A 24,206-nucleotide genomic window follows, 5' to 3' on the forward strand; every position below is an offset into this window, starting at 1 on the left:
AGCTGAGACACAGTAGTACTATCAATTCAACCATTATCTGTCGATCTACAGCTGACACACAGTAGTACTATCAATTCAACCATTATCTGTCTATCAATTAAACCATTACCTGTCTATCTACAGCTGAGACACAGTAGTACTATCAATTAAACCATTATCTGTCTATCAATTAAACCATTATCTGTCGATCTACAGCTGACACAGTAGTACTATCAATTAAACCCTCATGTCTATCATTATCTGCAGAGGATAGATAGAAAGATACTCACTCTTCGTCTTCGGAATAAGATGAAGAGTGTGAACTGCGATCGCTCTTTACGGATGATTTGTCGTCGTCCTCCTCCTCTTCCTCCTCCTCATCGTCCGAGTAAACCTCGCTGGTTTTCAGGGGCTCCCGTTTCGCCAGGAGCTCCGCTGTCCAAATCCATTGGTGTTTTTTTTTGTCATTTAGCAGACAAATCAAACTTTTATTTAAAGTACATTTCACAAACACGTATTCTGTTCTCCCAACAGAGATCAAAGGTCTGTAACGTTTCTTATTGGAGAAATATAACACCTCCCTGTTTCACTTCCTCCCGTTGACCCAGTGCATAAATGCAAACTATTGACTACATGTATCGCTTGACGCCAATGGAAATGCGAGGACAAACACTACACAGCCAACAGACCTGTCCTCGTTTTCTTTTTCTCTCTCTCCGCTTTCAGTTCCTCCATGGCCTGAGACTTTTTATCCAGCTTCTCATCCCGTTTAGTCCTCCTCTCCTTGTTGTGGGACATAACCTACAGGAGAACGCAGGCACAACGTACCGGCTAAGGACTACGGAAAACACAAAGTGGCGCGTTGTTGTTTCTAAGACAAGGTTTGGGATTAGAGGATAAACTCACCACTTGCTGGTCCTGATGAGTTCTGTCTTCATGATGACCGCTGGACGATCTCTCCCTCTTCTTCTTCTGTTCTTCCTCGTGGTTCTTTTTCTTCTCCTCTTTCTCCTTCTTCTTTGCTGTTTTCAGCTTCTTTTTAATTTCAAATCTGTACAGAAAGATTGACAGGGTCAGACGAACGGTGTTCCATGATGAGTTGCATAGTAATAATCCCAGGATATTAATTTCAATCACCTAAAACAGTTGAACAAAATCAACTGGTCTACTGATCAAGTATAACAGCCACAAGGATGTAAAACTCTATCTTGGGTGTGCTATTCATGAAATTTTCTTGGACATTCTTTATATGAACAAAATAACTAGAATAATGTTCACAAGCCAACAAGCTTCTGTACTCTGATGGCTCCAGACAGTAACAACTCTCCTGGTGAACAGACCCCCTGGCTCTGTACTCTGATGGCTCCAGACAGTAACAACTCTCCTGGTGAACACACCCCCTGGCTCTGTACTCTGATGGCTCCAGACAGTAACAACTCTCCTGGTGAACACACCCCCTGGCTCTGTACTCTGATGGCTCCAGACAGTAACAACTCTCCTGGTGAACACACCCCCTGGCTCTGTACTCTGATGGCTCCAGACAGTAACAACTCTCCTGGTGAACACACCCCCTGGCTCTGTACTCTGATGGCTCCAGACAGTAACAACTCTCCTGGTGAACACACCCTCTGGCTCTGTACTCTGATGGCTCCAGACAGTAACAACTCTCCTGGTGAACACACCCCCTGGCTCTGTACTCTGATGGCTCCAGACAGTAACAACTCTCCTGGTGAACAGACCCCCTGGCTCTGTACTCTGATGGCTCCAGACAGTAACAACTCTCCTGGTGAACACACCCCCTGGCTCTGTACTCTGATGGCTCCAGACAGTAACAACTCTCCTGGTGAACACACCCCCTGGCTCTGTACTCTGATGGCTCCAGACAGTAACAACTCTCCTGGTGAACACACCCCCTGGCTCTGTACTCTGATGGCTACAGACAGTAACAACTCTCCTGGTGAACACACCCCCTGGCTCTGTACTCTGATGGCTCCAGACAGTAACAACTCTCCTGGTGAACAGACCCCCTGGCTCTGTACTCTGATGGCTCCAGACAGTAACAACTCTCCTGGTGAACACACCCCCTGGCTCTGTACTCTGATGGCTCCAGACAGTAACAACTCTCCTGCTGATCCTATTCTTACCTCCTCTTGAGCACCTCTCTCTTCTCTATCCTGTTGAAGAGCTCCTGCTCCCTCTCCTTCTCGGTCATCTGCTCCAGCCGAGCCCTGTCCTCCTCGTCTCCCATCAGGTCCTCTCCATATCCGTCCCTGAAGACATCATCCTCCGACGAGGAGTCTGAGCTGGAGGCAGAGCTGTTGCTCTCTGAGTCAGACACCTCCCCTGGTGGAGGAGAACATTATATGGCGTTAGCATTGTTGTGGAGAGAGACGACATAAAGGAGATCGTCTTTTAGACTGCATCTATATGACGACACAGGGCCCTCTCCGGCCACGGCCGCCTCTACCCACGGCCGCCTCTACGGCCACGGCGATACAGGGCCGCCTCTACGGCCACGGCGATACAGGGCCGCCTCTACGGCCACGGCGATACAGGGCCGCCTCTACGGCCACGGCGATACAGGGCCGCCTCTACGGCCACGGCGATACAGGGCCGCCTCTACGGCCACGGCGATACAGGGCCGCCTCTACGGCCACGGCGATACAGGGCCGCCTCTACGGCCACGGCGATACAGGGCCGCCTCTACGGCCACGGCGATACAGGGCCGCCTCTACGGCCACGGCGATACAGGGCCGCCTCTACGGCCACGGCGATACAGGGCCGCCTCTACGGCCACGGCGATACAGGGCCGCCTCTACGGCCACGGCGATACAGGGCCGCCTCTACGGCCACGGCGATACAGGGCCGCCTCTACGGCCACGGCGATACAGGGCCGCCTCTACGGCCACGGCGATACAGGGCCGCCTCTACGGCCACGGCGATACAGGGCCGCCTCTACGGCCACGGCGATACAGGGCCGCCTCTACGGCCACGGCGATACAGGGCCGCCTCTACGGCCACGGCGATACAGGGCCGCCTCTACGGCCACGGCGATACAGGGCCGCCTCTACGGCCACGGCGATACAGGGCCGCCTCTACGGCCACGGCGATACAGGGCCGCCTCTATAGCAACATATTTTGTCTGTGTTAAGGCACCTTTCGATACAAGAGTCAAAACAATTGTTGGTCACATTAACCAAAAGCAGCAATTAACCACTCTCGTGGGGTCTATCTCAATTCGTCTTTATATGTTTCCTTGCATCCTATCTCCTCACCTCCTTCTCAACCATATTGTAGGAGAAGATGGAAGATCTCTCCCCTCGGATCATCCTCTCCAATAGGTTTTGAGAAGGAGCCAAGGACAGAGGATTCCAGAATGAGCCCGGACCTTCAGAGAACTTACTGTTGTAAGTGGAACCACTGACAGCCAGTCTCTTGGGTTACTTCCTGAAGTGTGGACTTGGACACTCCACACCATGGACGTAAAAAAAAGTGTAATTGTTGTAAGCATGTTTATTTATTTATTAACCTTTATTTAACTAGGCAAGTCAGTTACGGACAAATTCCCTATTTACAATGACGGCCTATTGGGGAACAGTGGGTTCAGTGCCTTGTTCAGGGGCAGAACGACAGATTTTTACCTTGTCAGCTCAGGGATTCGAACTAGCAACCATTTTGGCCCAACGCTCTAACCACTAGGCTCCGCCCTGCTGGAGGGAGTTTACACTATTAAATCCACGAGAGGGCGTATGCAAGTTCACACTTCGTAAGAAAGGGTGTAGAATCGGGCTGCAAAAAAAGAACATGTAAACGTACCCTCCTCGGGGGCGGAGCTGTCAGCTGAACTGTCTCCCCCAGAACTCCCGGACGACGCAGCTTTATGTGCCTTCTTCTTCGCTGCCTCTTTCTTCTTCTCGGTTGCCGTCGGTTTCCCTGGTTTGACCTTCTTCTTGACTTTAGGACCACCGGCGGTCCACTACGTCAAAACAACACACACACACAAAAAAACAGAACATCATCATGTGAAGCATCAAGGACGGTATGAAAGTGTGTTAACAAATACAGTGTCTCTTTCATGCCACTAACGTAAGGGCTGATGTCCTGTACACAGATTAAGCCTAGTCTGGGATTAAGAAGTTATTTCAAAGGTGACCCTACATTGGGCATGCTTCTTAGTCCGAGAAAACAGCCCTAAGAAGATCAAACAATATGGAGAGAGGACATTACTGTGACATACTTCATCATCACTGTCTGATGTCTCTGAGTCTGATGAGGCTGCAGGCTTGCTGACTGGTTGGTCATCCTGCTGGTCGTCCTGCTGGTCATCGGAGTCCACCCTCTTCCTCTTGGTGGCCAGAGACAGGAGCTCCTGGGGGCCACAGAGTGAGAGAGACAAAACAAAGGTGAGTTTAAAGCACACAGTGAGTGAACTTACAGTGATGGGGAAACAGAGGTCAAAGTTGAGGAGCACATATTATGTTACGATATAGATATTATTCGATATTCTGAATACCAACAAAAAAAAGGCACAATGGTGGAGGAACTGACATCTTGTAACAACATAGATCAATAGTTAATATGAATAGATTTGTACAGGATGAATGTTACATGGTTTGCTCTGGGGACAGCAGATGTGTAAAAGTAACATTTCAGTTGACTGACAATCACCTTTACAGCATATTTACAGTGGTTTCGGCATGTTAGAAAACATTAAGGTACTGTAGTAGTCAGCGATTCATCGTTTGTCACTCACTTCTATTGTTGTCGTCTTTCATTTTATAGTTGTGCAACTTAACTTATTCTATTTCGATATGGTGCTGTGTAAATAACTAAATGAGACATCACTGACTAATACATCTCTGTTGCAATGCGTGTCAATTTTGTTTAATAGTAGCTATGTTTGTTGATGTTAACCAACAGGCCCGAAATGTTAACTACCAACAGCAGCATTTTGATATTAATTAGCTGCTAACTAACTAGTATTGCGACTTAACACCAAGCTAGCAAAGATAACTAGCTAGTTAGCAACTTCGCTGCGGCAAGTTACGTGATGTCAAATCTACGACTGGCATGTTTTTAATAGCACAACATGGTGTGTGAAGTATGTAACATGTTATCTTTGAGCACATTCCTCCGAAGCTAACTTTAGCTTATGGATAAGCTAACTAGCTAACTGTTTTGATCAACACCAAAATATATAACTTTAGCTTATGGATAAGCTAACTAGCTAACTGTTTTGATCAACACCAAAATATATAACTTTAGCTTATGGATAAGCTAACTAGCTAACTGTTTTGATCAACATCAAAATATATAACTTTAGCTTATGGATAAGCTAACTAGCTAACTGTTTTGATCAACACCAAAATATATAACTTTAGCTTATGGATAAGCTAACTAGCTAACTAGCTAACTGTTTTGATCAACATCAAAATATATAACTTTAGCTTATTGATAAGCTAACTAGCTAACTGTTTTGATCAACACCAAAATATATAACTTTAGCAGCGCCCATTACGTCTTGCATGATATAGGAATGTTATAAATCCGCAGGTCAGTGTATTTATTTAATGACTAAATGATTAAAAATGCGTTTAGATGAATATTTCCACGTGATATTATACTGGGATTGAAATAACGCCTGTAAAAACTTCAGGCCTTTACGGCGCGGTGTTTTCCTCCAAACTCAAGACACAGCATGCTAACATGCTAACCCTCACACTGTTCTTATCCAGTTGTCAAAACACATCACTGCCTACTAAGTAGCTGGAAAACAAATGAACAATCCAGACAAGGTGCAAAACTCACCTGATCTAAATTATCATCACTAGCGCTGTCTTCAGAGTCCGAGTCGATAACGACTCGACCTTTCCGTTTCTTTACATTCACCATGATTTAGCTAGTGGAGGAGCTCGGCTACCTCTGTGTGTTGTTGAAGACGAGAGAAACGGCGGGTAGCTAAGTAGTTTAGCACCGACAGACCCTGAACTGGTCCTGAGACACACACACACGCGCGCGCACACACACGTACACATATATACACACACACACACACACACAAAGGCGCTACAGTACCACTGAGCATGCGCAACAACAAACAAACAAACAAACAAACAAACAAAAACCAAGTGGAACTGAAAATAGCAGCAGTGTGTTTTCAGGGACGACGTTAAAATCAACACGGACCACAAAACCTTGGATATGGGAACTAGATGTTATTTATTTAATGATTATACATGTATAAGTCTGTTAGAGCTCACTGATCACTGCACCTGTGCTTAGCTCATCTGTAAATAGTCCATCCAACTCCCTCATCCCCATACTGTATTTATTTATCTTGCTCCTTTGCACCCCAGTATCTCTACTTGCACATTCATCTTCTGCACATCTACCATTCCAGTGTTTAATTGCTATATTGTAATTACTTCGCCACCATGGCCTATTTATTGCCTTAACTCCCTTAACTTACCTCATTTGCACTCACTGTACATAGACTTTTTGTTTTTCGTTGTACTGTATAATTGATTGTATGTTTTGTTTATTCCATGTGTAACTCTGTGTTGTTGTATGTGTCGAATTGCTTTGCTTTATCTTGGCCAGGTCGCAGTTGCAAATGAGAACTTGTTCTCAACTAGCCAACCTAGTTAAATGAAGGTGAAAAAAATATATATATACAAATGTTATCATATGTATTCTACTCCCTGAGTGATGAACACAATGCTATCTACCAAAGGCCAGTTTTAAATCAATTCAAGAGACAGATCCAAATAGATTTTTTTGTTTGTTGCTGGTTTAGCTAAAGTCATCATTCACCGTGTAACGTTGGTCATTGAGTAACGTTAAGTAACTACATTGAGATTTCCTGCTATGTGCTGTCAGTGTCAAAACTAGTTTATTTATTGATAGTGTACATTCTGTGATTCACTTCATCAAATAGCTTGTCGTTGTGGCTATGAATCAGAATGCCCTGCTATTATTATTATAATTGGCTTAGCCCAATAATGGACTAAAAGGAGCCTAATGTTACTCTTTATAGTCCAAGGACCTTACATGTTCTGTTTAAAGGTGAATTGGCTCTGGAAGCCAAAAACAGCCAAATACTCCATCTAAACGTGAATCGATTCTTAATTGCGGTACGGCTCTAGAAACATAAATCCATCTAGTATATTGTTTATTATTATTATGAACTGTAAAACAAATGCACAAGCAGAAATATACAAACAATAGTACATAAACCTAGCAAATATTGAGATTTTCAATTTGTCAAACAGTTTTATGGTATTGCTTTTTTGTTTTTACATTTTTTGATAATTTCAAAATAATATTTAAATTCTCTTAAACAATGCGAAGTTGGGGTTTGTTTATGGATAAATAAATCCATGAAAAATAAAACATTAAAAATTCAAGTTAAATCAGGGTATATATCATTTAAATTAAATTAATTAAAGATCTAAATTAAACATATCAAACATTAATAGTAGTTTATTTTAAAATAAAATATTCTAACTCCAATATTCTATGACATAAGAACAGTCCCAAAATAAATGGTCAAGAGTCTCTGGGTCACAACCACAAAATGCACATTTGTATTTATTTATTTAGAATCTGTATAATAAGGTGTTTACAGGGTAGATTCTATGAATGAGTTTGTGTGATACTTCTTTCACCTTATTAGATATACAATACCAGTCTGCCAACGCCCAATAGGTTTCCACGACAGCACAAAGTACATATTAACCTGGCTACCAGTCTGTTTGTGCTGTCATGCCAACGCCAAATAGGTTTCCACGACAGCACAAAGTACATATTAACCTGGCTACCAGTCTGTTTGTGCTGTCATGCCAACGCCAAATAGGTTTCCACGACAGCACAAAGTACATATTAACCTGGCTACCACTCTGTTTGTGCTGTCATGCCAACGCCAAATAGGTTTCCACGACAGCACAAAGTACATATTAACCTGGCTACCAGTCTGTTTGTGCCGTCATGCCAACGCCAAATAGGTTTCCACGACAGCACAAAGTACATATTAACCTGGCTACCAGTCTGTTTGTGCTGTCATGCCAACGCCAAATAGGTTTCCACGACAGCACAAAGTACATATTAACCTGGCTACCAGTCTGTTTGTGCTGTCATGCCAACGCCAAATAGGTTTCCACGACAGCACAAAGTACATATTAACCTGGCTACCAGTCTGTTTGTGCTGTCATGCCAACGCCAAATAGGTTTCCACGACAGCACAAAGTACATATTAACCTGGCTACCAGTCTGTTTGTGCTGTCATGCCAACGCCAAATAGGTTTCCACGACAGCACAAAGTACATATTAACCTGGCTACCAGTCTGTTTGTGCTGTCATGCCAACGCCAAATAGGTTTCCACGACAGCACAAAACAGATCTGTGACAACGCAAACTACTTGCTTGAGTCATTTCCAATATCACTGTGTGATCTTGTGAAAGCTAATATGCTCCAGAACTGTTTGGGTCCAAGACGAACATCTGATTGCTCTTTTACAAATTCCATTCTCAAAAAAATGCTTCCTCTAGTCACGGTAGGATACAAGATGATCAAAATCCCCTCTGGTTCGACAAGGTATCGGCGGATTTTCTTACCATACTACATTGTATGTTATGCTAACTAAAATTCTGTTTCAAATATGCTTATTGATAAGCATACAAGTAAACAGACCAAACGATTCTAATGCTAACTCGATTCTAATGCTAACTCGATTCTAATGCCTTATTTTCTGTTCTTAAGTCAACACCATTGGAATCACACTGAGTGATAACGGCCGATGAGTCCCTTTCAACTGGAGATTGATTTCACAGCCATCTAACGACCGTGCACACACAGGAGTCTGCATATGAGGTATACAAGCATCATCCATCCAAGTCCTCAATAAAAACAAGAAATGTTACTTTGGGAAAAACATTTTTTTTACTTCTGGTATTTTACATTGCCTTTACATCAGCTAAGTTCAAAATGGTGTATAAAAAAAAATACAATTCACATGAATAACAAATATGACCAAACTGTACAAAATATTTAGGACTAAGGTCCCGTGTGGCTCAGTTGTATAGCATGGTGCTTACAACGTCAGGGTTGTGGGTTTGATTCCCATAGGGGGAGGAGCCAGCACAGAGAAGAGGGGAATAAGTTGCTCCGGATAAGACCATCTGCATACGCTTCGATCACACCAACAGCGGCATTGCATTTTGGTACACCAGAATTACATTGATTTCCATTGAAAAGGCAGAGTTTGTCTTGCAGCATTGCGTTGTGTGTGGTGCGTACGTTGGATTTGTCAAACTAAACTGTATGCTGTAGACGGGTCGACAGAAATGGTAGCAGAAGGAGAATGTTAACCTTTTGTTGCATACATAATCAGATAATGCTGCGTACCATTTTGCGCAAGGGGGCTAGTAACCAAGGTCACTGTCGGCGTGTTCGAAGCGTGAAGGACTCAAAATGTAATGTAAATGTCTACAAAACAACACAGGTATGTATACAAAATATGAAACATTATTTGTACCATACTAAAGTTAATAAAAACATTTATTAAACATTGTTATAAGTGAATCTAAAAATCAAAAACAGGTTGGAACCAAAAGTCAAAGTAGAGGAAAAGGGTAAAGTGAAATAGGAATCAATCAGCAGGTCTGAAATGACGAAGAGTTTAAACTTCACAAGAGCAAAAGTAAGTGTAGAATAATCAGGTCAAGACGAGGCCTCGTCTGGCTCCAAGCACCTTCTCTTTCTTCTGCTTCCTGTCTTCAGTCTGTTTTGTCCTCCTTTCCTCCCTAGAATAAAAGCAACATGGAAATCAACATAACAGGTTATACAGTCAATCGTTCTGAGAGAAAACAAGTTTCAAAAACGGGAGGCTCTCTCAATTAGTTTTTCCCTTGATTCCTCATCTCCATTTCAAATAAAATTTTATTGGTCACATACACCTATTTACAATGACGGATAGGCAGTTAACCCACTGTTCCTAGGCAGTCAATGTAAATAAGAATTTGTTCTGAACTACGTTTTGTTCTGTACAATAACTTAAGGATTAAAAGACCCTTTTTATTAATTTTTTAAATTTCTCCTAAAATGACAACCCCCAAATCAAACTGCCTGTAGCTCAGGACCTGAAGCAAGGATATGCATGTTCTTGATACCATTTGAAAGGAAACACTTTGAAGTGTGTGGAAATGTGAAATTAATGTAGGAGAATATAACATTAGATATGGTAAAAGACAATACAAAAAAAAAGTGTTTCTTTGTACCATCGTCTTTTTAAATGCAAGACAAAGGCCATTACGTATTATTCCAGCCCAGGCGCAATTTAGATTTTAGCCACTAGATGGCAGCAGTATATGTGCAATGTTTTAGACTGATCAAATGAACCATTGTATTTCTGTTCAAAATTGTGTGCCAAGACTGCCTAATTGGTGCCTAATTGGTTTATTAATAATTAATAAGTTCACAACTGTGCAATCTCCTCAAACAATAGCAAGAATATAAGAATTAATAGCAAGAATTTAAGCTTTCTGCCAATATCAGATAGACCTATGTCCAGGGATTCTTTGTTGTTGTTGTTACTTACGACCTCATGCTAATCGCATTAGCCTACTTTTAGCTCAACCGTCACAAGGGGGGCCCACCAATCCTGTAGATGTTAACGGACTTGCCTAGTTAAATAAAGGTAACATTTTTTTTTTTTTAAATGGTGTAATTTCCACCCCCGCAGATGTTATTGTGATGTAGCGAAATGCTTGTGTTTCTAGAATCTAAGAATTCACAACAATACACACACATCTAAAAGTAAAACGAAGGGAATAAATAAATAAGGGAGTGGCATTGACTAAAATATACACACACACACACACACACACACACACACACACACGCACACACACACACACACGCACACAATGAGTAAAGCAGTATAAAAACATTATTAGTGATGGTTATTTAACAGTCGGATGGCCTTGAGATAGATGTTTCAGTCTCTTGGTCCCAGCTTTGATGCACCTGTACTGACCTCACCTTCTGGATGGTAATGGAGTGAACAGGCAGTGGCTGTTGTCCCTGATGATCTTTTTGGCCTTCCTGTGACATCGGGTGCTGTAAGTGTCCTGGAGGGCAGGTAGTTTTCCCCTAGGTGATGCTTTGTGCAGACCGCACCACCTGCTGGAGAGCCCCTGCTGTTGCCGGCGGTGCAGTTGCCGTACCAGGTGGTGATACAGGTGGTGATACAGGCCGACAGGACGCGTTCAATTGTGCATCTAAAAGTTTGCGAGGGTTTTAGGTGCCAAGCCAAATTTCTTCAGCCTCCTAAGGTTGAAAAGGCTCTGTTGCCCCTTTTTCACCACTGTCTGTGTGGGGGAACCATTTCAGATTGTTAGTCATGTGTACTCCAAGGAACTTGAAGCTTTTCACCTTCTCCACTGCGGTCTCATCGATGTGGATGGGGGCGTGCGCCCTCTGCCTTTTCCTGATGGCCACGATCAGCTCCTTAATTTTGTTGATGTTGAGGGACAGGTTATTTTCCAAGCACCACTCTGCCAGGGCCCTCACCACCTCCGTCTGCTGTCTCATCATTTTTGGTAATCAGGCCTACCACTGTAGTGTCGTCTGCAAACTTGATTGTTGAGTTGGAGGCGTGCATGGCCACGCAGTCATGGGTGAACAAGGAGCACAGGAGGGGGCTGAGCACACATCCTTTTGGGGCCCCTGTGTTGAGGATCAACTTAGTGGAGGTGGTGTTTCCTACCTGGGGAGCGGCCCGCCAGGAAGTACAGGACCCAGTTGCACAGGGCAGGGTTCAGACCCAGGACCCCAAGCTTAATGATGAGCTAGGAGGATAGTATGGTGTTGTAGGTTGAGTTATAGTCAATGAACAGCAGAGGTATTCCTCTTGTCCAGATGGGATAGGGCAATGTGCAGTGCGATGGCAATTGCATCGTCTGTGGATCTATTGGGGCGGTATTCAAATTGAAGTGGGTCTAGGGTGACCGGTAAGGTGGAGGTGATATGATCCTTATCTCTCAAAGCACTTTTTTTTTTGAAGCGCGAGTACTACAGGCAATGTGTTGATATAACTTTGGGTAGCATTTTCCTCAGATTTGCTTTTTTGTTAAAATCCTCAGACACAATAAATGTGGCCTCAGGATGTGTGGTGTCCAGTTTGCACACAAAATCCAGTGTAGTTCCTTGAGGGCCGTCGTGGTATTTGGCTTGAGGGGGAATATACACGGCTGTGACTATAACCAAAGAGAATTTTCTTGAGAGGTAACACGGTCGGCATTTGATTGTGAGGTATTCTAGGTTGGGTGTACAAAAGGACTTGAGTTTCTGTGCGTTATCACAATCACACCATGAGCAGTTAATCATGAAACATACACCCCCGACCGTGTTCCCGAAGAGTTCTTTATTCCTGTCTGCCCGATGTACTGAGAACCCAGCTGGCTGCATGGACCGGGGACAGTATATCCGGAGAGCCATAATTCCGTGAAACAGAGTATGTTACAGTCCCTGATGGCTCTCTGGAAGGAGATCCTCGCCCTGAGCTTGTCTACTTTATTGAACAGGGACTGAACGTCAGCGAGTAATATACTCGGAAGTGGTAGATGATGTGCACGCCTCCTGAGTCGGACTAGAAGTCCACTGCGAATACCTCTTCTCCGTCAGAGGTGTCATGGAGCAGCCTCTGAGATAAGTTAAATCGCCACGGGGGGTACGGACAAAGGATCCAATTCGTGAAAGTCGTATTTCTGGTCATAATATTGGTGAGTTACTGCCGCTCTGATATCCCAAAGTTATTTCCAGTTGTATGCAATAACAAAAAGGTTCAAGGTTCAAGGTTTAATGTAAGAAACAACATAGCAAAAAAATAAAAACCCTGTAAAGTTGCTTAGGAGCTAGCAGCAGAGCCTCTATGTCTGTCAGCACCATCTTGTGGATGGAAAAAGTCCCTTCTCTGACATTCCTCTCCAGTATGTTTAGAGGAATCAAGGAAAGGTGAATTGAGAAAGGAATTCAATACAATTCACCCTCTACTTTTAACCAGTTGTTTCCGGATACTGACCTTGTCTGAACCGGATGCTGTTTGTAGTTCTTCTGGTGGGAGGGAACGGTCTGGTCCACCGTGTTCTCTTGGGCCACCATGAATGGCTTCAGCTTTCCTATATACAGGCAGACCAGAAATGATGACCAGTAAAATAAATGTTTTTGTTAGCCTACAGACAACCAGGTTCGTGCTGAAATGCACTGGTATACAGTCAGAATCTGAATGCTGACATATATATATATCTTACCCTTATGAGGCTTATAGGTGAGAGTCTTAGAGAGACTGGCCTTCAGATCAAAGTTGGCCTTCTTGTTGGTTTCAGGACCGTTAGAAAGAACACTGGTGTTCGCATTAAACACAAACGCTGAATAAAATAAGCCAAAACAGAAGCCAGTAAAGGATCCATTCATGCACAGAAAATAACAAGACTTTACTTAAATTAGATTTAGATTTAGCAGGATGTATATTGAACAAAACTATAAAATGCAACATACAACAATTTCAAGATTTTACTGAGTTACAGTTCCTATAAGGAAATCAGGCCATTTAAATAAATACGGCACCAATCTATAGATTTCACATGACTTGGCAGAAGCACAGACATGGCCCAGCCAATGAGAATTCGTTTTTCCCCCACTAAAGGGCTTTATTACAGACAGAAATGCTCCTCAATTTCATCAGCTGTCTGGATGGCTGGTCTCAGACGATCCCGCAGGTGAAGAAGCCAGATGTGAAGGTCATAGGCTAGCATGGTTACACATGGTCTGCGTTTAAAACAAAATGTTTTATACATACTGCCAAATTCTCTAAAACAATGGGGGCGGCTTATGGTAGAGAAATGAACATTCAATTCTCTGGCAACAGCTCTGGTGGACATTCCTGCAGACAGCAAGCCAATTGCACGCTCCCTCAACTTGAGACATCTGTGGCATTGTGTTGTGTGACAAAACTGCTCATTTTAGAATGGCCTTTTAATGTCCACCAGCACAAGGTGCACCTGTGTAATGATCATGCTGTTTAATCAGCTTCTTGATATGCCACACCTGTCAGGTGGATGGATCCTCTTGGCAAAGGAGAAATGCTCACTAACAGGGATGTGAACAAACGTGAGAGAGATGAGCTTTTGAAACACAGGACCAACACTTTCCATGTTGTGTTTATATTTTTGTTCAGTACAGGTTACCTGGCGTCTTAGCGCTGGAGAGAACAAAGGTCTTGTTGACTTCAGATTTCCCTCTAAACGTAGTCTCTTTCCCAGGAGTGAGGAGGTCCACGCGGGGTGCCATGCGTGCTGGCGTCTTCACCATAGTCTTCTTGTGCTCATTATCCTGAGTAGCTTGAGAGAACCTGTACACAAATCAACCGTTGGACTGACTATTTATTTAACCAGGCAAGTCAGTTAAGAAAAATAAATCTTATTTACAATGATGGCCTCGGAACAGTGGGTTAACTGCCTTGTTCAGGGGCAGAAAGACAGATTTTTACCTTGTCAGGTCAGGGATTCGATCTAGTAACCTTTTGGTTACTGGCCCAATGTTCTAACCACTAGGCGACCTGCCACCCCTTTACAAGTTTCATTCCACAAACTGGCTATAGTATTCAGCAGTAACTAAATCCATCCCAAGAAATACCAATACGTAGTGGTCACCTGAACGAAGCCAGTTAGCAACTCATGGCAGCACATCTTGCTTAATGTGAATGTTATATCAGAAGTGGTAAATCAACAGACACCTAGAAGCTTCAGCTTAGGACAAAATAATGTTTGAGTGTCTCACCGAACGTTGATCCGGCGTGTGGACAAGACTGTGGGTCTGAATGGGACAACAGTGTCCTTCTGGGGGGGTTTTCTGGCCGAGATTCTACGTTTGTCAGGAGCTGGTTTGCTGGCTGAAACCTGGGTAAGTCTACGTCTGTCGGGAACTGGTTTCTGGGATGCAGGGCTGAACAGGGAGACGCGGCTCGAGGTTGAGCTCTGCAAAAAACAACAATACATTGACCACACCAAGCAACACATTGGATTTGGGAATCATCCCGCTCAAAATAGCCATCTGGTTTTACATTTGGAAACATGTTTAATTGGTGGTAGTAATTTCACTTTTAAACAACTATGGAAACCAAAAAGTCTACTTTCTGTTTGAGTTTTTCCTTCAGTTGGTGTCAAAAGAGTCTTAAATAACCTGAAGAATAAAATGTATATATAGTTAACTACTTGCAAAAATGTATAAATTGATGACTACAATAAAACAATGCTGCCTGGGCTTATTATTTAAGGAAAACCACACAGTGGCCAGATCCCAATGATCTCCATTATAACATTATATACAATTCATTACCTTCAATTCATTCACTGAATTCCTGAACGAATCCATTTTCTTGGTCTTCCTGTCCACGTATGAATCAATGGACTCCATCTTTTTGAAATGCGCCTCGTGGAGCTTTCTGAAGTCTACAATAGAAAGTGGTTATTAGTATATATTTTTCTTCTTTTTCTATAACAGAACAGAGAGTTTGAGCATGTTATTAAGATGGTGTAGCTACAGCAAATATGATTGGGACGACACTAACTTGGTGTAGTAGGCTTCAACATAGACTTAGTCCTCTTCAGGAGCCCCTCGTGGCGAGGGATCTTTCCTACTGGCTCCACCTTCTGTCCCACTCCTGTGTAAAGCAATATGAGAACATGACCAATCATAGAATGTTATAACCAGAGGTGATGCTCACGTCGTAGTCACCTATTTCATGAACAAAAGGCCAGCGACACACCCTACATTAGACTTTTACACAAATCATCATGGCCTTTAGAGTCCTCCAGACTAACCGAACATCACTGCTGTCACTTTGTGTTCAGGCACAGCCACCCCAGAATCCTTAGCAGCAGACACTCTCCTTCTCTTGGAACTCCCTTTGCCGGTGATCGATTCAGTCACCTATATTGAAAACATTTAGCTTGCTATTCCTCAATAAATATATAAAGCAAAAATCCATTTTTTTGGGTTGTCAGAGATACATACACAGCAGCATTTCAGTGTAAGAAACACTTCTCACACCTCTTACATTTTAGTCATTTAACAGAAGTGCTTATCCAAAAGCGACTTACAAGAGAGATACATTTTTACATAGTGGTCCCATACCTCAGCAGGGGTGAGTGGCGCTTTGGCAGGTTCACATTCTGCCTCATCTTCAGGCTCCTTCCTCATTTTCGGTTGCCCTCTACCACGACGTTTGGTCACAAACTCCTGAGCTGGAGGTTTTGGTGACAGCTCATCAACCAGTGCTGAATTGTTTTCATCCTGAGTTGAGTTGCTGTTAACCGTGTTATCCTGTGCATCAACACCAGTCTCACCTCCCTGCTAAAAACACGACCATCAGAAGTCTGTTATTACTAGCTATAATTAGAATTACAATGCAAAACAGATCTGCAGACATTAAAGAAACAAAGCGAGTTAAAAATAAATATATATAAATCCAAATATACATAGGAGATCATGTTGAAGCGTTATCATTTGAGCAGAAGTGGGAGGGAAATTAAAAGCCAGAACTTACGTCCACTGCAACATCTTCCTGCGTTTGTTGTTGTTGGAAATACTCCCTGAGCGCCTTCAGAAGCTTATCAGCCTGTGCAGTAGACACAGATTGAACAGTTAGCAAGGTACACTGCATAACAAACGAGATGGATAATAGCTAGTTGGTTAACGTTAACTAGCTATTGTAACTAACTAACTAACCACTCACAACACAAACAACCCAATGAAATAACACTATAAATGTTTGCGATTTACCTTCAGTTTGGAGGATTTGAGACCAACCTCCTTTGCAAGACTGCGCAATTCGGCATACTTCATGGAATCCAAGTCCATTTTGTATTCTTGTTTTAGCGAAAAACAAAACAATGTGCTTGCCAGTGTCACTGAAACACGTTCAATTAATCAGCTCCCGTTAAATTTAACGAGTAACGTTACACACAAACACAATCAACTATGTATTTTGTCGCGCCTTATGGTCAACATATGCAAGTTTCAAAAAACTGGAGTATAGGCCATTTGATTGGCTTGCAGATGTATACGGAAGTACCTTTCGACCAATTAGAAATTATTACCATTTGGCGCCATGGTTCTCCGCTAGATGGCGATAAAACCACGTGGGGGGAAACTATCACAGAAGACACTTGAAAGTAACTCAAAGCGGTTATCACTGAAGTTGAACAACGTGGCATTTTGAAAGAATATAATATTTTAAAAAATGTATGATTTTGAGTCATTTCAGTCCTGCGACACAGATGACCAAAAACTGGAGAATGAGTCAGTGAACCAAGCCATCGTCGAGAATCCAGTGACTTTTCATTGTGGACGATGCAACACCGTGTGGGCTGATTCCCGAGGCATCTGTGGAGAAGCAACATCAGTCAACTCTCTAATTTGTCTTGGTAAGTTACTTCATTGGATCTAACTAGCTAATTAGGTGTTCAATATTTTTTTTCTAACAAGAAATAGTGACCAATGAATTTATATATACACTAGATGACTAATAGAGGGCGCTGTGTTGAAGCCACTTCCTCCATCTTGGCACTTCTTCACTGGTGGAAAATATATATTTATATATATTTTTTCTTTCTCGAAGGCTTTTAAAACACGGAAGCCAAACGCGGAAACTATGGATCATAATTAATATGGAGCCACTAGAAAACCCTACATTAACATGTCTGTTAACGGATACATCCTGGAAAAAAATCCACTATGATTACTGGCCTGCTAATGTGCCAGAACCCTGTAGGCTAAACTGCAGTGGAAAGGCCCATAAAACTGATCCAAATGGTTGCTCAATCAGGCGGGCTGGGCTACATGTCTTTATTTCGAAATTAATATGCATTCAAAAACGCCATGCTTTTGAGAGATTATTCAAATCACTTAGGCTATTCACTGCGAGTTACAGCCTAGACAAGCGTTTTGTACTCACTTGACAACAAGCACATTCATCATTACATTGTGTTGTTGTAGCCTAGGGTAGGATACATTTGTTGTCCCCCCCCCAAAAAAAACTGAAACTAGGGTATATTTCCGAGCTGCTACCCAGGGACTGTGAATTATGGGCTATTAATGCATACAGCTTCTCACATAGGCTACAGGCAACATCTCCAGCCTTGTCTGTCTTTTGATCTGTTGTGAAATTACGCACCTGAACCTACACGCTGCAACGATTATTACTTTTTAAATGTTAAATGTAGAGGCCCAGGAAAAGCAAGACTACAAAAGCTTGTTGGACACTTTCTTCAGGCGGGAGAGTTCGAAAGGAGAAGCCCATATTTTCCAATAAGGCCTATCATAACACTGGGCTGCATCCTGACTAAATAAATCATGAGTGGCCTGCTAATGTACCTTTCTGGACCTTCTAAACTGTCGAGAATTACAATGCATTTGGAAAGTATTCAAGACTTTTTCCACATTTTTGTTACGTTACATTTTTTTCCTCATCAATCTACACACAATATCCCATAATGACATCACAATATCCCATAATGACATCACAATACCCCATAATTTTATTTGATTTATTTCACCTTTATTTAACCAGATGGGCAAGTTGAGAACAAGTTCTCATTTACAATTGCGACCTGGCCAAGATAAAGATAATGACAAAACGAATATAACATTTGCATAACTATTCAGACCCTTTACTCAGTACTTTGTTGAAGCACCTTTGGCAGTGATTACAGCCTCGAGTCTTCTTGGGTATGACGCTACAAGCTTGGCACACCTGTATTTTGGGAGTTACTCCCATTCTTCTCTGCAGATCCTCTCAAGCTCTGTCAGGTTGGATGGGGAGCGTTGCTACACAACTATTTTCAGGTCTCTCCCGAGATGTTTGATCATGTTCAAGTCAGGGCTCTGGCTGGGCCACTCAAGGACATTCAGAAACTTGAAGCCTGAAGCCACTCCTGTGTTGTCTTGGCTGTGTGCTTAGGGTCATTGACCTGTTGTAAGGTGAACATTTGTCAAGTCTTAGGTCCTGAGCGCTGTGGAGCAGGTTTTTATCAAGGATCTCTCTGTACTGTGCTCTGTTCATCTTTCCCTCGATCCTGACTAGTCTCCCAGTCCATGAAAAACATCTCCACAGCATGATGCTGCCACCACCATGCTTCACCGTAGGGATGGTGCCAGGTGTCCTCCAGACATGATGCTGCCACCACCATGCTTCCCCATAGGGATGGTGCCAGGTGTCCTCCAGACATGATGCTGCCACCACCATGCTTCACCGTAGGGATGGTGCCAGGTTTCCTCCAGATGTGATGCTTGGCTTTTAGGCCAGAGAGTTCAATCTTGGTTTCATCAGACCAGAGAATCTTGTTTCTCATGGTCTGGTGCCAAGCATCGGCTGGACTGGTATAAAGCTCACCGCCATTGGACTCTGGAGCAGTGGAAACGCGTTCTCTGGAGTGATGAATCACGCTTCACCATCTGGCAGTCCGACAGACGAATCTGGGTTTGGCGGATGCCAGGAAAACCCTACCTGTCCCAATGTAATAATGGTCTTAGGATGTTTTTCATGGTTCAGGCCCCTTAGTTCCAGTGAAGGGAAATCTCAACGCTACAGCATACAATGACATTCTAGACGATTCTGTGCTTCCACATTTGTGACAACAGGGGAAGGCCTTTTCCTGTTTCAGCATGACAATGCCCCCGTGCACAAAGCTATGTCCATACAGAAATGGTTTGTTGAGATCAGTGTGGAAGAACTCGACAGGCCTGCACAGAGGCCTGACCTCAACCCCATCGAACACCTCTGGGATGGTGACGTTAGCTAACTTGAATGATATTATTATATTATACTGGTTTACTTAGAAATGGACTCCTTTTAAATAATGTACTGTGGCAAGTTTTCCATAGGAAATAAAAAAGGAATTGGAATCCATCACTTCCATTGTTTGGCTGTTCCCATAGCAACGTTAGAACATTCAGTGGATAGAAACATAGCTGCAGGAAGTTGAGGTGATGAGGGTAGTACTGCAGCACCCCCAGAAAAATCTGATTAGTGATTTATTTTTATTAAAATAATTTAATGGTCCTTTACTAGTCCTGTATTAACGGGGACAAAAAAAATCTCTAGAAAAATACTTACATACATGTCATTTTGTCCTTCAAACACTTAATTGAAATACTGTAGAATTCCATTCATTTCTATGGAGGATTGCTCCTACTGGGCAGAGCCAATATGTCCGACTGGTGGCTTCAAAGCCTCTCAATGGCCAATTCAATCGGTGATGTCACTTGCTCTGAGACCTTGAAGTAGTTGTTTTCCTTGCTCTGCAAGGGCCGTGTTTTTTTTGTGGAGCGATAGGTAATGGATGCTTCGTAGTGGGGTCAGTTGTTGATGTGTGCAGAGGGTCCCTGGTTCGAGCCCAGGTAGGGGCAAGGAGAGGGACAGAAGGAATACTGTTTCACCGTTAAGGACCTGACCTCTTGGCAGAGGCAGTACGCATGAGGGATGGGATGCACATGGAATGAAGCTTTGTAATGATGTCATCTCTTTTCAGAGGTCACCCAAGATGTGATCATCAATAGTGAACGTGAGTGGAGCCTGGATGGTCTGTTCAGTGCATGGTATGATCAATGTGCCTTTTTTAAAAATGTATTTTCATTACAGTTATACACTGAGAATACCAAACATTAGGAACACCTTCCTAATATTGACTTGCGCCCCCTCAGAACAGCCTCAATTCGTCAGGGCATGGACTCTACAAGGTGTCGAAACCATTCCATAGGGATGCTGGTCCTTGTTGACTCCAATGCTTCCCACAGTTGTGTCAAGTTGGCTGGATGTCCTTTTGGATGGGTGGACCATTCTTGATACAAACAGCAACGTTGCAGTTCTTGACACAAACCGGTGCGCCCTGGCACCTACTATATATCCCGTTGACTTTCTGAATGGCACACAGACACACGTCTCAATTCTCTCAAGGCTTAAAAATCATTCTGTAACCACCCGTCTCCTCCCATTTATCTACACTGAAGTGGATTTAACAGGTGACATCAATAAGGAATCATAGCTTTCACCTGGATTCACCTGGTCAGTCTTATGTAATGGAAAGAGTAGTGTTCTTAATGTTTTGTGTACTCAGTGTGTCAGTCCTTTTTTTTCCCCCACCTCATGTAGTGTGTACAACACTCTCCAATGCGCCGGCTGTCTCTGCCTCGTGGGTGTAATTCTCTACTCAACACCAGAGCACCTGTCTGCTCTGCGCAACCTCTTTCTCCTCAAGAAAGACCAGATGTATTGGTAAGCAGTAAACAGCTACCTTTTTTCTTTTTTTTGTCATTGTTGTTGTTGTTGTTTTTTACCTTCCGTACATAGATTTATCTCATGAATGGATACGATTATTTCTTCCTTCCCCCTAGTTATATTTTCAGCACTGGCCAAATGGTGAAAGCCTCGACACTCGACTTTAGTGTAGCACCATTAGGAGAATGTTTAAGTGAGGTAAGAATAAAAAAAAATATTTTTTTTTACCCTGCATGTTGACACACGTCATCTATTTCCACCATAGTAGTCAAAACATGTTTAGTCTCTAGCCATGAATGTTACATTGAACTGATACTGTTCCAGTGAATGGTGTTCTTCAGGGTTGGGGGGTTAATTTGAATTGAAGACAAGTCAATTTCAGGAAATAAACTGAAAAATTCAAATCACTTCCTGAATTGACTGCCTGCTATTTTTACATTGACCCCCCTAACCCTGTCTCGTCTGTTCTTCCTGCTGACCCCCAACCCTGTCTCGTCTGTTCTTCCTGTCAGCTGAGACAACTGATCCAGGAAACGGAAAGTCACCTTAGCAATGTGTCAGCAGTGATGGATGACACCCGCACGAATGAAGGGACCTCCTCTGTCCAGTAGTCAAGCTGATCCTACCTGGGTCGTGTTCATAAGGGCACGTTATAGCAAAACGTTTTAAAAACAGAACATTTGCAGTTGAAGTGTTTTCTTCTGTTTCTGTGCCTAATGAACATGAAAGAGCCTGTTCTGTTTGACAATCCTCCGTCAACTGCACTTTATTCTCTAGTTCCATGTTTTTAAAGGGACTTTTTGTAGCCTGGGTACCAGTCTGTTTGTGCCATCATGCCACTCCTTTTGTTACGCAAAAAAAAAAAAATGTTCAAAATCATTTGGACTAAATAGAGGACATTCCTGTGTGGTGTTCCACCAAAAATGTAGAGTGAAAATGGGAGTTCCCTCCTTGAGATGTTGAAAAGTAGCTACCTTGTATTCTACTGTTCAATGTGTTTGCCTCAATAGTTTATGCTGAATGGAAATCCTCTAGTTAACATTGATAATGTGAAGCTCCACATAGATGAGACATGGCACTGTGTGTTCAGGTATTAAAACATCTGTAAACTAATAAAACACCTTTAAATTTGTTTACTTCTATGACCATGTTGCATCTTTGTAAAACCTTGCACTGTAATTAGTTTGCTCAGTGTCTGTACACATCTCTTGCCCAGGGATTGATGGGTATATCATTCTTTCTTTCTTTTTTTTTTAACCTTAAAACCTCTTTGGGATGAGGGGCAGCATTTTCACTTTTGGATAAATAGCATGCCCAATCTCAACTTCCTGCTACTCATGCCAAGAATATAAGATATGCATATTATTAGTATATTTGGATAGAAAACACTGAAGTTTCTAAAACTGTTTGAATCATGTCTGTGAGTATAACAGAACTTATGTAGCAGGCAAAACCCCGAGGACTAACCGTTCAGAAATGATTTGAGGTCACTGTCTATTCAATGAGTTTTCATTGGGGAACTAGATTTCTGACCTTTTAATCTGTCCATAGAAGAGTTCAGACGTTGGTAGAGGATTGGACTCCGGAATGATGAGTCTATTAAAAGAAATGAGGCAGCAGCAACTAAGTTTATTGGCACCATGTTGCTATTTATTGTAGATTATTCAGTTGATACAAGACAAGAGACTGGTTTCAGCATGTCCAGGGCCTCTGCAAAGAGACTGGTTTCAGCATGTCCAGGGCCTCTGGACTGCATAGTTAAACCACTCATTCTGTTGGTTACGAGTAGATCAATAGTCTTTGTGCCATCATTCCACTCCACGGTGTGAAATGATAGCCTGAAAACCCAGTTAGATGTACAATGTTGACCATAGTACAACCTCAAGTCATTTGGATCAGAACAAGTGGTTACAATGTGTTCCCTGTAAATGTCAACGATCCCTGTTATGCAAGATACGTCAATGTACTAATCGCAAACATTAGTTTATCAGTATCATGGCTCTATTGAGCAACACAAATGAAAAGTTTATTATTGCATGCAATACAAATTACTTTTACTTAAATCAATCATGCATAATCTTTCTGTACTGATCCAGACCATTTGCCACATTACAAATCGTTTCGAAACACAGTATTCAAGACAGGAGGATGGTAGCAATAAATGCTTTACAGTGTTCTCCTTGAGGCATCTATTGCTTTCAGTTATTAGGAAAGATGCATAATAGACATGTATACATGATAGTTTGATCTGGACAACAATGGTGGAACAAAGTAACAGAGGGGGAAAACGAGAGGTATTAAAATAGGCAACCTAAAATCAATGGTTCTTACAGAACGCATGAATCTGATGCTGTCCCAAATGGGACCCTATTCTGTATAAAAGTGCACTACTTTTGACCAGAACCCCCCCCCCCACCAAAATGTAGTTTTTAGGACAAGCCTAAATAGAGTTTCCCCAAGAATACACACTTGTTTTTGCCAATCCAAAATGCAGCCTTTCAGTTTTTTTACATTTAACTAGGCAAATCAGTTAAGATTATTTTCAATGACGGCCTACTGGGGAACAGTGGGTTAACTGCCTTGTTCAGGGGCAGAACGACAGGTTTTTACCTTGTCAGCTCAGGGATTTGATCTTGCAACCTTTCGGTTACTAGTCCAACGCTCTAACCACTAGGCTACCCTGCCGCCTCTACACTCTAACCACTAGGCTACCCTGCCACCTCTACACTCTAACCACTAGGCTACCCTGCCACCTCTACACTCTAACCACTAGGCTACCCTGCCGCCTCTACACTCTAACCACTAGGCTACCCTGCCGTTTCTTTGTGGTATTTTATGTCCAGCTGAGTGGTTCTTCCTTAGAACATACTAGATTCTAAAGCAGGAGTATAT

At 42.7% G+C, this 24,206-nt stretch overlaps 3 protein-coding genes and 1 long non-coding RNA gene across 7 annotated transcripts in view; 2 read left to right on the plus strand and 2 right to left on the minus strand.

Annotated features, from left to right (window-relative positions):
• Positions 1 to 6,110, minus strand: part of LOC109882771 (RNA polymerase-associated protein RTF1 homolog) — a 28,290-nt gene extending 22,180 nt beyond the window's left edge. For all 3 annotated transcript variants that reach the window (XM_031787680.1, XM_031787681.1, XM_031787679.1), the window contains exons 1-7: positions 5,788 to 6,110; positions 4,217 to 4,348; positions 3,796 to 3,955; positions 2,124 to 2,322; positions 886 to 1,030; positions 669 to 780; positions 270 to 414 (exon numbers count right to left, since the gene is read on the minus strand). In XM_031787680.1, the coding sequence (XP_031643540.1) occupies positions 270 to 414; positions 669 to 780; positions 886 to 1,030; positions 2,124 to 2,322; positions 3,796 to 3,955; positions 4,217 to 4,348; positions 5,788 to 5,871 (977 nt within the window). In that variant the 5' untranslated portion in view covers positions 5,872 to 6,110. The remainder of the gene's footprint in view (positions 1 to 269; positions 415 to 668; positions 781 to 885; positions 1,031 to 2,123; positions 2,323 to 3,795; positions 3,956 to 4,216; positions 4,349 to 5,787) is intronic.
• A 1,922-nt stretch (positions 6,111 to 8,032) lies between these two features.
• Positions 8,033 to 8,911, plus strand: LOC109882766 (uncharacterized). Its single transcript, XR_002254064.2, has 2 exons — positions 8,033 to 8,572; positions 8,738 to 8,911. It is a non-coding gene; the product is annotated as an uncharacterized LOC109882766 (long non-coding RNA).
• On the minus strand, positions 8,895 to 17,425 carry LOC109882763 (nucleolar and spindle-associated protein 1). 2 transcript variants are annotated; one of them, XM_020474852.2, is made up of 11 exons: positions 16,820 to 17,425; positions 16,584 to 16,655; positions 16,172 to 16,390; positions 15,859 to 15,967; positions 15,606 to 15,698; positions 15,374 to 15,486; positions 14,816 to 15,012; positions 14,224 to 14,387; positions 13,288 to 13,404; positions 13,059 to 13,155; positions 8,895 to 9,780 (listed from the first exon to the last, which is right to left on the minus strand). In XM_020474852.2, exons 1-11 carry the CDS (start codon positions 16,895 to 16,897, stop codon positions 9,693 to 9,695), a joined length of 1,347 nt encoding a protein of 448 aa, XP_020330441.1. In that variant the 5' UTR covers positions 16,898 to 17,425; the 3' UTR covers positions 8,895 to 9,692. The 2 variants fall into 2 exon arrangements, with proteins under 2 accessions (XP_020330441.1, XP_020330442.1); XM_020474853.2 differs by having other exon boundaries at positions 16,172 to 16,387; positions 16,820 to 17,063.
• oip5 (opa interacting protein 5) lies at positions 17,171 to 22,450 on the plus strand. The gene is made up of 5 exons (XM_020474855.2): positions 17,171 to 17,463; positions 20,569 to 20,635; positions 21,189 to 21,311; positions 21,431 to 21,512; positions 21,827 to 22,450. Exons 1-5 carry the CDS (start codon positions 17,280 to 17,282, stop codon positions 21,923 to 21,925), a joined length of 555 nt encoding a protein of 184 aa, XP_020330444.1. The 5' UTR covers positions 17,171 to 17,279; the 3' UTR covers positions 21,926 to 22,450.
• The last annotated feature ends 1,756 nt before the right edge of the window (positions 22,451 to 24,206 follow it).

This window comes from Oncorhynchus kisutch, linkage group LG14, assembly GCF_002021735.2.
Source record: "Oncorhynchus kisutch isolate 150728-3 linkage group LG14, Okis_V2, whole genome shotgun sequence".
In the NCBI taxonomy this organism is placed as follows: Eukaryota; Metazoa; Chordata; class Actinopteri; order Salmoniformes; family Salmonidae; genus Oncorhynchus; species Oncorhynchus kisutch.

Coding starts and splice junctions, on each gene's coding strand:
- LOC109882763 (XM_020474852.2), bottom strand. CDS start 16,897: ATGGACTTGGATTCCATGAAGTATGCCGAATTGCGCAGTCTTGCAAAG. Junction 15,699..15,858: donor AGTGACAGCAGTGATGTTCG/GTTAGTCTGGAG, acceptor TGCTTTACACAG/GAGTGGGACAGAAGGTGGAG. Junction 14,388..14,815: donor ACACGCCGGATCAACGTTCG/GTGAGACACTCA, acceptor ATTTGTGTACAG/GTTCTCTCAAGCTACTCAGG.
- oip5 (XM_020474855.2), top strand. CDS start 17,280: ATGTATGATTTTGAGTCATTTCAGTCCTGCGACACAGATGACCAAAAA. Junction 17,464..20,568: donor CAACTCTCTAATTTGTCTTG/GTAAGTTACTTC, acceptor ATCTCTTTTCAG/AGGTCACCCAAGATGTGATC. Junction 21,513..21,826: donor TAGGAGAATGTTTAAGTGAG/GTAAGAATAAAA, acceptor TCTTCCTGTCAG/CTGAGACAACTGATCCAGGA.